At 35.3% G+C, this 17,072-nt stretch overlaps 1 protein-coding gene across 1 annotated transcript; it reads left to right on the forward strand.

The window, feature by feature from the left end:
* The first annotated feature begins 10,727 nt into the window (after window positions 1-10,727).
* On the forward strand, window positions 10,728-15,326 carry LOC131052225 (uncharacterized). The gene has a single exon (XM_057986841.2). It carries the CDS (start codon window positions 10,728-10,730, stop codon window positions 15,324-15,326), a length of 4,599 nt encoding a protein of 1,532 aa, XP_057842824.2.
* Window positions 15,327-17,072: the final 1,746 nt, after the last annotated feature.

Below are 17,072 nucleotides of genomic sequence, written 5' to 3' on the forward strand. Positions count from 1 at the left end.
GCCTCCATCAAACATTATGGTGCACACAAAATAAGGCACATGCCAAATATGGCACACGCCTTATTTGGCATGCACCAAATAGCTATAACAATATTATTTTATTTTAAATGGACATTCAAACTTCATTTTTCTATAAACCCCACATTTTGAGCTCTGATTTTGTCTTTCTAGGCTGTGCATGCAAAATAAAAATATTGTTTTCACTTCTAGATTTGTTAGATCTTCATCAACATGATTAAATGTTTGCGGTAAGTAATTGTTCTATTATATGTCATTCTACAATTCATTTGTTATATTTATTATACATTGATGTCTATACTTATGATTGTATCAGTTGGAGCTACAAAGAATTCTATATAGGAGGTCTAGTGAACACATTCGAAAGAGGCCATCATCACATACATATCCATCCTCGTGATAGTCGAAGGTAGCTTGTGATCTATTTCCTTATGATAGTGGGAAATCAGTAGACTAGAGGCCTTTGTTGTATGCCTATGTGTAATTTTTGAGGATATATTTTGTATTTTGTATATGTGACATATATGTCCATATGGTTACTTGTTCCCTTGCATCATTGTATTGGATATATATGTTATACTCTTATTGAAGTTGACCATTGTGTGACTTTATGACCTTTTTTAGTTGATGCAAATCATATTGCAACTATTATACATAATCACAAAAATATATTTGATTGTTGAAATGAATATTCTCTAATTATATCAACATTTTTCTATGTGAGATATTATATATTCAATCGGTTTTGTCTACAATTGTTATTACATTCCTAATTGAACTCAATTTTTTTTCACAATTCAACTTCATAATTTGGTAGCTAGTAAATATTTATAGTTTAATGCCTAAAATTTCAATTTTGTCATAGTTCATGGAGACAAATAGTAGTACCATTATCATAGTTACTTTTTTTGTTTCCCTATCTAGTCTTTTGAATGTACTTGCAGTTAGTTTATTAGTGTTAGACTAAGTTATAAAGTTTGATTTTGCAGTATTTAACAGATATGCTTAAGAAACAAATGACTCTTTTAATTGAAAAAAAATTATTTCTTTCTAGTACAAGCAGGATTTCAACTCTTACATTAAATTTGGACCCTCTAAACTACATTCAAAATTAAAATTACTTTTATTTTATACCCACTTACTCAAAAAACATGTCACCACTTTCACCTTATATTATTAAAAAATATCACTAATTTCACCTTATATTACTAAAATGTATCATCACTTTCACATTACCATCCCAGAAATAAAGATTGAAAACACAGTTCAAGAAGGTGCCTTTCATTTGAACAATACAATATAAATTTTGTTTCATTCCAACATGACACGAAATACCTTACAAAATTTCTCCTAAAGTAATTAAAAAGCAGACTAATTGTTGATGCTTATAGGGTTACAAAGAAGAATGTCAGGTCTCATACTTATCCCACACATGTAGATTGTGTTTTTATGAACTCGAGTGGTTGAATGAGCTATTTATATTAGAAGAGTGTTTAGAAATGTCATATTTGTCTATTTCCACTTTCATTATCAAACTTGTGGTTTGATCACTCCATTTGATATCTATTGTCCTAAAATGAAGACTAATTTGTTTACAAACAACATTTTTTTATATATTTCATAAAAATTAACTCTATTTGATTGTCACATATGTTTAATAAGGGGCATGACACAAATGCGTAGGTTCAGATGGATCGTATGCACATTCCATGGACTCCAAGATATGCAACGTGAAAGTTTGACAATTTTTTATACTTTGAGCACTCAAGGGAAAGCGTTTCTACGGCGTGGCTCGTAAGGATCGAGCATGTTGTCGTGCTAAAAAAGGGGCATAAGTAGCGTAAAATATACCACTAGGATGCACTTGTCAAAGTTTGATAGTTTTTCGCACTTTGATGAGCACTCAAGGGAAAGTGTTACTAGGGTGTGTCTCGGAAGGATCGGTTGACTTGATGAGAAAAAAAGGGGCATGGCCAGCATAAATGGAGCCACTGAGACAAGTTTGAGCTAACAGTTCATGTTGAAGATGAGCAGACTGAAAGTTAGGGTTTGTTGTCACATTTTAATGAATGCGTATGAAACTTTTTACTGCAAGCGAAAAAGAGGCGGCATAGGAAAATGGAATTGAGTAATAGAAAAATGAGATAGGTTTTTGTAGTCAACCATGACACAACCCTATAGGTTTAGATGACTCATTTGCATGTGTCAGGAGCTCCAAGAGACGAAACATCAAATTTTGATAGTTTTGCACATTTTGAGCACTCAACGGAAAGGGTCACTACGGTGTGTCTTGCAATGATTAAGTGACTTGGCAAAAAAAATAGGGGCATGGATACCATCACCTCGGCCATCAATAGAAGTTGGATTTGATTGTTCATGCCCAAGATGAGTGGATAAAAAGTTAGGGTATGTGGTCGTCTTTCATTGAATGCATTTGACACTTTTTGTTGCAAACAAAAAAGTGGTGGCATAGAAAAATATAATTGAGTAATCCAAAATTGAGATAGGTTTTTTTAAGTGGTCACGACATGACCTCATAGGTTTAGAGGACTCATTGAAAGGTGCCACAGGCTCCAAGATATGCAACGCCAAACTTTGACAATTATTTAAACTTTGAGCACTCAGGGGAAAGCGTCGCTACGGTGTGGCTTGAAAGGATGGAGCAAGTTGGCAAGTGAAACCAGGGAATGGCTAGCATAAACCCGACCACCCAGATGCTCTCGCGCTAATGGTTCATACCCAAGATGAGTGTATCAAAAGTTAGGGTATATTATCGCCTTTCATTGAATGCATTTTACACTTTTTGTTGCAGGTGAAAAAGTGACGCCATAGGAGAATGGAATTGAGTGAGCCAAAACAAAGAGAGGGTTTTTTAACTGGTCATGACATAACCCCGTGATTTCAGATGACCCATTCGTAGGTTCCACAGGCTCTAAGATATGCAATGTCAAACTTTGATAATTTTGCACACTTTTAGCACTAAAGGGAAATTATCACTACAGTGTGGCTCAAAAGGATCGTCGAGTTGGCGAGCCAAACAAGGGCATGTATAGCATAAAACAAGACACTTGGATGCGTTCACACCAATGATTTGTTCTCAAGAATTGCATTTCGAAAGTTAGGGTATATTGTATCCTTTACTTGAATGCATTTTACACTTTTTGTTGCAAGCGAAAAAGTGATGCCATAGAAAAATGGAATAGTGAGCCAAAAATGTCAAAGGTTTTTGTACATGGTTGTGACACAATTTTGTGGGTTCAGGCGGCTTGTTTTCAAGTTATAAGGGCTCAAAGATACGAAATTTCAAAGTTTGACAGTTTTGCATACTTTGAGCACTCAAGGGGAAGCGTTGCTACGGTGTGGCTCTGAAGGATCGGGCAAGTTGGCGAGTGAAACAAGGGCATGGCTATAGTAAACCCAGCCACCTGGACGTTCTCTTTCTGATGGTTTGTGCCCAGGATGACCAGATTGAAAGTTAGGGTATGTTAGCACCTTTCATTGAAAGTTAGGGTGTATTGTCACCTTTCATTTAATTCATTTTACACTTTTTGTTGCAGGGAATAAAGTGATGCCATAGGAAAATGGAATTGAGTGAACTAAAACTCAGATATTTTTTTGTAAGTGGCTATGTCATGACCTCGTGGGTTCATATGTCTCATTCGTAGGTGTCATGGGCTTTGATATACACAACGTCAAAGTTTCACAGTTTTGCCTACCCAATCAGCATCAGTATAAACTTTTAGATCAAAATCATTTCTCTTTTGATATACTAAGCCATAATCTCCACTGCCTCTCAGGTATCTGAAAATTCTCTTGATTGTTGTCATATGGGTTTCTTTGGGATCTGCAAAGAATCTTGCAACAATACCTACTGCATGTGCTAAATCCGGTCTACTGTGCACAAAATATTGTAACTTTCCAATCATGGATCGGTAAAGTGTCTCATCAACAGATGCAGATTCATCATTCTTTGATAGCTTACAGCTAGTACTCATAGGAGTATTTACTGGTTTTGAATCCTCCATTCCAAATTTCTTCAAGATTTCTTTTATGTATCAAAGTACCCATTGGCCCTTTATACATAATTGTGAAGGTTAAGGATATCCCTTGCCATGGTGCCCTAATTGATCCCTCTTGCATGGTTAATGTCATAACTGAAGAGTATCTTTTCACTTTACGATTGCATAAACCACTATATATGATGTTTCTAATGTGGTTGTGAAGTTATTTGATTGCTTATCTTGTCCTACCATTGGCTCTATTACCCTTCATGTTGAAGTTTATACTAAATACATACATGTTAACTTTGTTACCATACCTTCTTCTGAGAAGTTCCGTTTGAAGATGGGTTATCCTTGGCTATCTTACATGAAGGATATTGCTTCTCCAATCCACAAGTTTCTAAAATTTCCTCACAATGCAGAAATCATAATCATGAACCATAGCTTATTTCGTTCATCTGAAAGAAGCCTCGTTGTTCCTATTGATTTCTTTTGGCCTGAACAATTTCAATCTCTTCCATCAAGGAGGGATGCTCTTTTTCAACCTTATCAAAAATGGAAGAACGATATGATTTTATCCTTAAGTCAACCTAGATCCCCAACACTTGACATTCCTATTACTCTTCAAGATAAGGTTCTTCCCCTCACAGACAGAACTAATCTCCCTCCTAAGGAAGATTGTCCACCTATACCTATGGATGTGACTTTACCTTCTCTTAAGGAGAACAACAATATTCTTCCTAAGGTTAGACCTATACCTCCTCCTCTTGATGGACCTGGTCTCCTTCCTACACCTAATATTCCTCCTTTCTATGGCTTTGTTCCACCTCCTTCCTCTTATCGAGAGATGAGGCTTGCTTCTCCCATTATGAAACCAAAAAAACCTCAACCTCAACCTTCCACTTTCAAGGAGAGAAACGTTCCTACTTTTACAAGTGTTCCTCCTCCTCCTCAGTATTCCAATAAGACTTGACGGAATCGTTGTGCGAGAGAATGCAAACAAAGACGTCGTGTTTGATCTCGTGAAGCTATCCCTCAAAATACTCAATCTCCTTAGACTCCATTAGCTGATTTGATTCCCTTTTCTCCTAAGAAAGATGTTCAACCTACATCTCCTAATCATAAGTAGCACAAACCATGTGATGGTTTTACACCTATTTGTGTTCTAGCTCCTCTTTCTCTACACTTTGATGAAGAAATGGGTGAGAATTTTATTTATAATGGAAATACAAATCCTAATACTTCAGATAGTGAGTAGGAGTATGTTGATGTGGACAAGCATTTATCAGATGAATTTTCACAAACCCTAATCCTAGCTCCTCGAATCAAACAAAGTGACTTACCACTTGAGCATAGTCCTTGTTTGGATCTTGTGATCTAGCTCCATCTGTTGTGCTCGATGTCGTTCCTCTGGCATGTTTCTCGCCTTCCCGAAATAGTGATCAACAAGATTGGGTGGCAGATGTTGTGCTAGATTAGCAATATTGGCACTACAAATATTCCCCCTGTCCTTTCTTTCTCTATTGTAACCATTCTTATTTATGTACCCATGTTCTTCTATTATTCCCTTAATGTCTACTTGGAGACAATGCAAAGCATTGAGATCTTTTCTTTGTCTCTTTCATGTTGACTCAAAAGATATCCTCTCTTCCCTTTTTTCTAAGGTAGTGTCCTTCTTTGGGGAATGACGATTATTATATGCATATACATACATGATATAAATGAGTTATCATACAACACACTGACCCCGAGGAAAGCGACAATACCTCATGTTTTGTGTTCATTATCCTTGAGTTTATTCCTTGATTGGGGGCTAAATCCTTGCGATAATGTGCTCCCTCCTTCTCTCTCTCTTGGGTGTATCTCAACTTTAAGAAATCGTTCCCGATAAGGTACACGCGATCGCTTTAATGTGGGGGCATACACTCCGCTCATATTTTCCTTCTTGTGATACTTAGAATTAATTAGTGAACTTTTTCTTTCTTTCTAATCTTTGGTATCCTTGCTTTCATGACTCATAGTGAAGTGAACTTTTCTACTTGCAGTCATGGTTCTCCCCTTCTCGATATTCCCTTTTACTTTTTCAATCAAAGTCGTAACATCCTAAGTCCACTAGGGGCTTGGTGCATCTTGCCTCCTTGACATGGAAAAAGTTTTTCAATCTTGTTTCCTTGAACTTTACCGCTAGCATTGGTGTACGCTTATACTCCTACTAAAGTGGGGGCTAAATGTAGTGTCATAAACTTGTGACCCTACAAATTTTTGATTGCATTAGGGTCCTCATGCACACAAGATTGAATCCTTTAGCCTGATCGGAGAGGGGAGATCGCTCAGCCCTCATAACAGCTTCTTTCTTGGCCTCTTCATCACCCCGTCCACACTCTTCCCTGGAGGAAGGGGTAGGATAGGGGTGTGGCGCCACTCTCCCCCCTTGGATAGGGATGTGGCACCCTTGTCCTTGCCCTATTTTGGGGAAGGACCCTTCCTAGGGTTGCATTGTTGGTTGTGCATTGGGCGGGAAACTACCCCGATGTCGGCCTGTGACAAAAATCAAATCCACTAACATGTATTTAAGGGGCACTCGTCCTCTCATTTTCATAAGTTGGATAGGTCGAAGCTGGATAGATTCAAGGTGCACAAGCGATCAAGCATTCTTTTCTATTATTGAGCATTCTAAAGTCTCCCTTCAAGGCTAGGTGTTGCATTCAAGTCAAGGATTCAACCATTGAAGAGGATATTGATTCCAACATTCAATTTCCACACAAGAATTTATATCAGCATTTCTATCACAACCTCCCTTGAGGTGATTTACAATTCAGTCTTTCATTTACAGCTACTTGCAATTACTTTCTTTCATTACCTCGTTAATTTCAAAACTGGGGTTTTACCTAAAGGCAAACCCCCAATCCAAACCCGTTTCCCTCTCTTTTATGCATGTAGGTTGTAGGGGTTTGATTTCTTTTATCTTGTACAAATGAACGTGGTGGGAGGATGAGAGCGTTGTGATGAAAATGGTGGTCATTTTGTGAATGTTGTCGACGTTTAGTTGAACTTATGAACATTTGAATTAGTCTTGATGGTTAGTTATATATCAATGTCAAAGTAGGAAAATATTAAATAGATGAATTGTTCGTAGAGATGACAAGACAATTGTAATATTCAGTTATTTATTCATTGATTTGACCATGGCTCTTACTCACCGTGTCACACAAGGATTTAAGAGCTGCCTTAGTTTATATAGGAGGCTATATAATTTTCAACTTGTATTTGATTAGGTCACTATATAGTCCATCTGGAATGTCCAATAGAAACCTGAAGAGTGGGTGTGTGTGAGAAGAGTCAAGACGTCTTTGCCAGTGTAATTTAGTTGAACAGAAGACCTTCACTATCACTTGACTTGCTATTATTCCCAACGCTGCCTTGCACCACATTGAAAAGAAACAAAGTTGACCTCAAAAGACGGTTAAAAAAAGAAGTAGTGGTCAACAATTGTGATCATCAACGATTTAGTCATGGCCACTCCTTTGTTAGTCTATATATGAGACGCCGATTAGAAAATCCTTTAAAAAGTAAACGTGAAAGTTGCTGGCATTCCATACAGCTCCGAGTGCATTTAATATTTCCGTCCCTTTCTGATATTTCTTTCTAACCTCCATTTATTTCGGTCAAAGCAGTGGCGACTCTTTCAATGCATGTGCTTGACTTAGCTCTATACTATCACAAAGTTACTTTGTTATCTGGATTAAACCTTTCAACTATGAGGGACCCCCACCTTCCTAGTTGAAAAAAAAATTTAAAATTAGGGATTTTTTTAAAGAGCTTATATGTTAATCAAAATATGAAACATAGACACTTGTTTATTTCTTTAAAATGTTATATGGTTTTTAAGAGAGTCAAGTATTGTAATTATGCATTTGTTACAAGGCTTCAGGTTGTTATTAGCATTATTATTTTCTTAAATAGGTTCAAAATTCACTAATCTATAGAGTGTTACTCCTTTAAACAATTTCTAGTGCATGAGGATGGCTTCACTCGCAAAGTGATTTAAGAAATTTGTTACCAAATTCCTTCAACAAATATTCATTGAATTACCATTAGATGTAGTTCTTCCCATAAAAATGTCACAGAGGCCCCTTAGTCACTCTATCTGAGGACGCACATGCGTTTCTAAGACGAAAACACGGTGCACCGACATCTTGTATGAACAGAGTCAAAGAGTTCGTACAAAGAGCAAACTGTGATGGGAAATGTGCCCAAATAACAGAAACTAAGCAAATATTGATATGATAACAAAATATGATTATTATTGAAATAATAAAAAGAAAAAAGGGAAGAAATGTAGTCTCACGGTCTGGCCACGCTTGAAGTCTTGACCAATCTCCCCAAAGCTACTCGGCAACCAGCACACAAGAGGAACAAGGACGAAAAGGTTGTGGTTGTGTTTTTAGAGGCCTGCCACAGCTAGACCCCCTCTTTGGTGTTTCCACCTCCATGGATAACCAAGATAGATAGATGAAAAGATAGTTAAGATTATAGATAAAAGATACAACAACAATATGTCAACGAATATTCTATGGAGATAACAAAAGATAGAGGAAGAAGAAGACTCCCCTTCCACATGCAAAGCAAGAAGCCTGTTGGATGATGAAGAAGAAGAAGTCGGTCTTCCTCAAAGAATGACAATGGCAGCAATATGTGAGAGCCAAGGACACAGTCAAAGAGAGCTTCGAAATGAGACAATGAACAAGCATGAATCCAATTTCATTCTAGGGAGAGAGCTAGAGAGGCAACTACACAGACCAAATGAGCTTCAAAAGCAAAGATTAACATGTTGGGATGAAAACGAAAGTCAATGATTGTGGAGAGGTGTTATAGGCATCTTCTAGGCATAGGTGTAATGCTCAAATGACCACATTCAAATTGGTAGATTCGTGAGATGCTAGTGCGACATGCGGACGTCTCCACAATGCGCTAGTTTCTATGAGTCAAATAGTCGACAGGGTTAGAAAGGGGCAAGGCGAAGGCTAATGGGTCAAGTGAGATGGACAAATGGACAAGGAGATGAAGAAGATCTCCAATCAGTATAAAGCGGAGGCTCTTATGTAGCATAGAATTACATGGGGTGCAATTTGCGACACTACATAACAATAAATATTTCAAGGCTGAGACAGCATAAGTAGCTCAAGGGTATTTTAAAAAATAGTAACAAGGTTTTAGGTAATGTAATACTAGATACAAATGAAATCAATCGTATTAGACAATTGAAGGACTATCTTACTAGGTAGGTTGATCCAAGCATAGTAACAACTCTTTAGGGACATCATTTAAGTACAAAGTCAAGAAAAACTAAGAGAGTTGGAGAATTAGTTCTCAATCAATCACAAATTAGGATGCTTCTAGAGTTACTAGGAACCCAAATTCACCTTTGAATTTGGGTTCCTAGTAACTCTAGAAGCATCCTAATTTGTGATTGATTGAGAACAAATAATTTTCGGAAGGGTTGATTGTAATGTCCCCTCTTCAAACTTAAACTCTGTCCAAACAAAGGTTAAATAATTCAGATAAAATATGGAATTACATTTAAATTTTATTTTTTATAATATCAAGGGGCATGAAGACTTAATAGAGGGAAAAGATATTCAAGAGGGATGAAGCAAGGACAATTCTCTTGACATTTTAGCAGTGTCAAGTTGCCTAGTGATTAGCAAGATGGATTTGGATTTCAAATAGTGGCGGCTGCAATATCTGGATCATTAGGAGAAGATGAAGAAAGAGGCAGAGCTTCTGTTTTATGAAACTCCATGTCATGGTTATTTTTAATGATGCTCTCCTTCTGGCATCTCCAATTTAATGAATATATTATAAAATTTTGCTGGAGGAGTCATATTTAAATTATATATATTTATATTTTGGGAAAATTATGTAAAAACTCTCTCTCTCAGTCGAAATGCACTATTCCTGATCGCTCCATTTGCTTCCATACGTTACATATTTTTTGACTTCCATACTGCATTTCCATGCATTTCTGATTGTCAATACGTGCTGCAGATGTAGAAAACGCCTCTCGGCATCATAATAATAAGAAATAATTAATAATTGCAAACAGAAATTAATTATAAGTCTTATAATTTCAAATTGCTTGCTAGAATTTTAATTTTTGTAAAAGTTTGCGTGACGAATCAGTTTTCAATGGAAGGGACGCAACCCTTCTCTCAAGACCTGCAATTGCTAATTATATAGATCCTCAATTTCTTTGTTGACAAGCATCCATCTATCTAACTTGTTGGTGAAGTGATTATAATTTGCAGACTTCCATTCTTGGCAGAACATTTTTTTCCAAAGAATTTTGGAGCGCAGTATCACATTTAGGTATGTGTTTCAAAATTCCATCAATTGTGGCTTCATATATACAATCAAAATTATAAAAATTATATAGGTAACATTTTACTACATGTTAAATGTAACACAGACAACTTCTCGACAAGTAGCTGTTGAAATTTTGTGCAATATTTACAATTAAAATATTAGTCGATAATTGTTTACAAACTCTATTAATTCATATCATTTGTCTTGAAAATCACAAGTGCTTTGATTGGGTTTGTAGGAGTTAGAGAAATATGACCAGGGGAAAGGGAATGAAGTCAAAGAGCAGTAACAAGCAGGTAAAATCTCAACTTTCGAGCAAATTAAACAAGTGCAAAAGTTAACATGGTAACTAATAAAGGCGATTGTACAACAAATTTGCAGGGTTTTAGCCAACACACACCGATAACAGTAAATGCAAAAGATGGCACAGAAGCGAGCAAAAGTGATGAGGTGACAAATTTGAAAAGACTGAATGAACATTTACTGACTACAATTACCAATGATAGAAAAGAAATAGACGGGTTGAAAAACAAATTGAGATTGTGTGATGATGCCAATAACAAATTGCTTGAAACGGTGACGTCAGATAAAAACAAGTGGATTTCTTGTGAAAAGGATATGAAAGGTACAATTTCAGAGTTAGAATATAAGCTCAAAGAAGCCAGAAATTTGAGTGAGAATCATGAAATGTTGTTCAGTCAATTGGGACGAGAAAAAAGTCTGTTGGAAAATAGGTTGAAAGAAAGTAGTGATGTAATTCAGGAATTACAAGGGCTTAAAAGTGAGCTTGATCAAACAAAACAATTGAGTGAGAATCTTGGAAAATTGTGTGCTCAATTAGGGCAGGAAAAAAATGAGCTGGAAAATAATTTGAAAAAATCCAATGATGTGATTAAGGAATTACAAAATAAAGTGACCGAGGATAGGAGCTTGTGGGATGCTTCCAAAACAAAATTGGAAGGAACAATTGTGGAGGTAGAAAATAAGCTTGATTCTGTGGTGCAGGAAAGAAATGTATTGAGTCAGAAACATAAGGACTTATGCGGTAGCTACAGAAATGAAAAAAAAGGGTGGAAAAAATGCAATGGTGGTGCTAATATGAAATTAAAAGCAAAGATGACTGAGAATCAGGGATTGTGGGATTCATATAGGGTGAATTTGGAAGGAAAAGTCGCGGAGCTGCAGAATGAGATGACAAATTCGAAAAGCCTGAATGAACGTTTACTGACTACAATTACCAATGATAGAAAAGAAATAGATGGGTTGAAAAACAAATTGATAATGTGTGATGATGCCAATAACAAATTGCTTGAAACAATCACTTCAGATAAAAACAAGTGGACTTCTTATGAGAAAAAGATGAAAAGTACAATTTCAGAGTTAGGGCAGGGAAAAAACGAGCTGGAAAATGATTTGAAAAAATCCAATGATGTGATTAGGGAGTTACAAGATAAAATGACTGAAGATAGGAGCTTGTGGGATGCTTCCAAGACAAAACTGGAAGCGACAATTGTGGAGGTACAAACTAAGCTTGACACTGTAGTGAAGGAAAGAAATGAATTGAGCCAGAAACATGAGGACTTGTACACTAGCTACAGAAATGACAAAAATGAATTGAAAAAATGCAATGATGGTGCTATGAAATTAAAAGCAAAGATGGCTGAGGATAAGGGATTGTGGGATTCATGTAGGGCGAATTTGAAAGGAAAAGTTGCACGGCTGCAAAATGAGATCCTTGACGAAAGAAAATCTAGCCAGAAACACCAAGAATTGTTGACTAAATTGAGGCAAGAAAAAATTGAGATGGAAAATAAGTTCATAAAAATCAATGATACTACTAAGAAATTGAATGCAAAGATTACTGAAGATAAGCTGTTGTGGGATTCTTGTCAGGAGAAGTTGGAAAAACAGGTTTCAGAGCTACAAAATGAGCTTAATGAAGCAAGGGTATTCAGCCAAGGACGTGAAGAACTGTGCAGTGAGCTGAGACGAGCAAAAACTGATTTGGAAGAAAAAGTTTTACAGCTCGAAGGTGATCTTAATGAAGCAAGAATTTTGATTAAGAAACATGAAGAATTGCGCTCTGAATTAATGAAAGAAAAGAACGAAATGCAAAATAAGGTAACAGAATGCAATGATGAGACTGAAGAATTGAAGGCAAAATTGGCTGAACGTGGGTTCTTGTGGGATTCTTCTAAGACAGAGTTGGAAGCCACTGTTGCAGGGCTGCAAAATGAGCTCAAAGAAACAAGATTGTTGAGCCTGAAACATGAAGAAGCATGCATTCAACTAAGGCATGAGAAAACAAAATTGGAAGACGAGTTGAAAGACTTGGATGATACGAATGAGGAATTACATGCCAAAATGACTGAAAACGGTTGGCTTTGGGATACTTGTAAGGCGAATTTAGAAGGTACAGTAATAAAGCTGCAGAAAAAGCTTAATGAAACAAAGATTCTGGCCCACAATAATCAAGTCTTATACAATGAAATAAGTAGAGAAAAAAGTGAGATGGAAACTAATTTTCATCAATCCATCAATGAAGCTAAACAATTAAAGGATAAAATAGCTGAAGAAGGGCACTTGTGGGATATATCTAAGCGAGAATTTGAAGTTACATTTGCAAAACTGCAAAATGAGCTTAATGAAGCGAGAATGTTAAGCCAGAAGCATGAAGATTCGTGGTCTCAGTCAGAACAGGAAAAAACTGAGTTGGAAAATAATTTTAATCAATCTATTAATGAAATTCAGCAATTAAAGGAAAAATTGGCTGAAGATAGGCACAAGTGGGATAGTTATAAGAGAGAATTTGAAATTACAATTGCAAAACTGCAAAATGAGCTCAACGAAGCGAGGATGCTAAGCCAGAAGCATGAAGATTTGTGGTCTCAATCAGAACAAGAAAAAAATGATTTGGAAAAGACTCTTATAGGGCTACAAAATGAAGTTGATGAAACAAAGATTTTGACAGTGAAAGACCAAGAGCTGTGTAAGGTGCTCAGAGAAGAAAACAATCGGATAGGAAATAAGTTGAAACAATGCAATGACAGTATTGGGAAATTAAATACAAAAGTTAAAGAAGACCAGCTATTGTGGGTTTGTAATAAGGAGGATTTGGAAAGCAGAGTTGCAGTTGTGCAGTATGAGAAAGAGACATTGATCCAGGAATATAAAGCTCTGTGGGCCCATTTAAGAGATGAAAAATATGAGTTGGAAGAAAAACTGAAAGAATGCAACGATAGGAATAAGGAATTGCATGCACAGATGAGAGAAGATTGCCGCTTGTGGGAAGCTTGTAAGGCAAAATTTGAAAACTCTGCTGCAAGGCTACAAAATAATTTTAATAAATCCATTAATGAAATTAAACAATTAAAGGAAAAATTGGCTGAAGATAAGCACATGTGGAATACTTCTAAGGGAGAATTTGAAGTTACAATTGCAAAACTGCAAAATGAGCTTAATGAAGCGAGAATGTTAAGCCATAAGCATGAGGATTTGTGCTCCCAATCAGAACATGAAAAATATGAGTTGGAAAAGACTTTTATACGGCTACAAAATAAGCTTGATGAAACAAACATTTTGAGAGAGAAAGACCAAGAATTGTGTAATGTGCTAAGAGAAGAGAATAATTGGTTAGGAAATAAGTTGAAAGACTGCAATGATAGGATTGCGGAATTAAATAAAAAAATTGAAGAAGACGAGAGGTTGTGGGTTACTAATAAGTCTGATTTGGAAAGAAAAGTTGCAGGTCTGCAGTCTGAGAAAGGGGTATTGAGCAAGGAATATAAACTTCTGTGGGCCCATTTAACAGATGAAAAAGATGAGTTGGAAAACAAACTGAGAGAATGCAAAGATAGGAATATGGAATTGCATGCACAGATGAGAGAAGATTGCCGCTTGTGGGAAGCTTGTAAGGCAAACTTCGAAGACTCTGTTGCAGGTTTACAAAATAAGCTCGATTTGATGACTAATGAAGGAATGATTTTGAGCCAAGAATATGTAGAACTGTGCATTGAATGCGAATTTTTGAAGGCACAGCTGGGAGATTATAATGATATACTAAGCTCTATGGAAGATGAAACAAGGAGTCTAATCTCTCTCTCAGAGAGCAATGCAAACACAGTGGAGGCCTTGCAAACTCAAGTGCGAATGATCACCCATGAACATACACATTTGAGCATGAAATATGAAGAACTTACAAATGAAAATGAATCTCAGAAATTGAAATCGGAAAATTATAATCATAGGCTTGATTCAGTGAAAAATGAGAGGAACTCACTTAGATCTACGTCAGAAAGTAGGGAGGAGGCTTTGCTCCAAGAAAATGGTTCATTGAAACAACAAGTCCATGAGCTTCAAAGCAAGTTGGGTATGTGGGCTAATGATTACAAACAAGTTCCCACTGATGATATGCTCGATTCAGAAACAGAGGAGAGGCAATTACTCACATCTCTATCAGAAACCAGTGATAAAGTGATGGAAGATCCGGTTATAGAGAACAGAACAGTGAAACGAGAAGCCCTTCAACTTTATCAAGAAAACCAACAATTACAAAAGGACATATCTAGTAAAAAGTCATTAATTCAAACAAAAGATGGAAATATTACAGAATTGAATGCAAAAAAGATTAAACTTAAGAATGCTGTCGAAGTGTTGGAAGAGATTGGAAGAAAAAATACCCAAGTACTGAAAGAATATGGAGGTATAAGGGAAGAGCAAGTGACGAGAAAGGAAAGTGAGGAGAAAAGGAAGGAGGGCAGTGGGAGGGTTTCACATCGAAATCAAACAGCCTTTATTGGTAATTTGATGTCTTGCATTCTTCTAGATATTGAGAAGTCTGACGTAAGCAGATGCTTGTCAACTGCCACAAAAAATATCATTCTTCCTTCTGATGCACTACTTTGTGGATGTCCTTATGGCTGGTTTGGTGGGATAGTATAAGTAGCCACCCTTTCTCCAAATTCTGTGAGAAATGTAATACTCTGGACGGGCAATGCCTCCAATTATTGAATTCATTTGGGCATTTTTTTAATTCTGATTGATGTATACTCAAACAATTCCTTCACTGCATTAAATTGTACTACTCTAAAATTCATTTTATAATTCATTTTTGAGATATCATATTTATTTATTATGGATGGACAATTTTTAAATTCTCATTGATGTATACTCTAATAAATGTTCCTGTAGTGTGCAAATTGACAAAGATATACATATAACACGAAACCACTTTCAGATAATTTAAAGTTCTAAATCTAATATAAAATCTTATATATTCATTGTCCTCGGTCAATTTTATAATCATAAATTTGATAAGAGAGATTAGATTTTCACGGTCTATAGAAATTATTGGTTTATTTCCAAATTCCAATATGTCCAACTTCAAAATTTAAAATGATCCATGATGAGCTAACTTAATTGAGAAATCTCTAAAATTATATTGTAGGGTTTTGAATAATAAGACAACCTCTAATCCATTATTATTATATCAATGAGACCATAATCTTGTAGGAAAGCTATAATGTCCTTGCCTCATTGTAATGGCATAGAATCAACTTGACATTAACATATGCATTATGTACAGATGTTATACAATTGTTTTATATATCTTTAATAATCTTTTTAAAATAATTATATCAAATTCTAAAAATTTAATCAAAAGATAAAATCGTCACTTTGTAATGTCTCAAGGGGCCTCCAAAACAAATAATTTTCTAGAGGTGTTGAAACCAAATTGAGATCAATTCTAAACATGATTATAAATGTATTAGTTTATCGAATTCCCTCATAGATAGGAGACTAATATATGCTTTTAACTATTATATATCTCACCGTTATATTAGTGCCCTAGATTCTTAAGTGAGTGGTATTGGCCTATTGAAATAGTCATGTATTGCTCAAATTCATTTTATGTCAACATATTTGAGCTCCATTTATAATTCATTATGACAAATATTGTACTTTAAATTTATATTTGCATTAAAAAAAGTTAGACCTAACAAAAAAAATGAATAGTGTTGTTTAGAATACCTTCAGTAGTTTACTAGTTGATTATTGTCTTCTAAATATTAAACCCTTTGGAAAATTTATAATATGTTATGTTTTCAATAAAAAAACTATTCATCCTTTAAAGTTTACCATAACTATGAAATGGGAGTGGTTGAACCAAGTGATTTGAGTTAGATAAGTATTAAAATAGTTGATGTTGAAAAAATCAAAATATTATATATGAATTCCACGCTAATTGGATTATATTTAATTTGCTATGTTAATTCAGTATTTTAAAGATCTCACTAAATTACCACATATTTTGTATATTGGTTATTAAATTCTATTTTTGATATATGCTATAATATTTTTCTTTCAATATTAATAACAAAATCACTATAAATAATTAAATAGCTTAAAAAGAAAAAAGCCCTACATTTTAGTAATAGAACTTATTCTAGAAACCTCATTATTATCTTTTTTACTCATTTACTTTATAAAATCATAATTAGCATGCTGAAGAATAAAACAAATATAATAATAATTGATAAATAAAATGTACACCAACAAAATATAACACTTAAACTAGATATTTAAATATGACAAGATAGATATCTCAGACATGTTCTACCTAGATTAGAATCAAATACATTATCATTACTTCAATCTTGCAGTATAAGTTATATTTTTTAATTTTTT

This window comes from Cryptomeria japonica, unplaced genomic scaffold (genome assembly GCF_030272615.1).
Source record: "Cryptomeria japonica unplaced genomic scaffold, Sugi_1.0 HiC_scaffold_124, whole genome shotgun sequence".
Taxonomy (NCBI): Eukaryota; Viridiplantae; Streptophyta; class Pinopsida; order Cupressales; family Cupressaceae; genus Cryptomeria; species Cryptomeria japonica.

Coding starts and splice junctions, on each gene's coding strand:
- LOC131052225 (XM_057986841.2), top strand. CDS start 10,728: ATGGTAACTAATAAAGGCGATTGTACAACAAATTTGCAGGGTTTTAGC.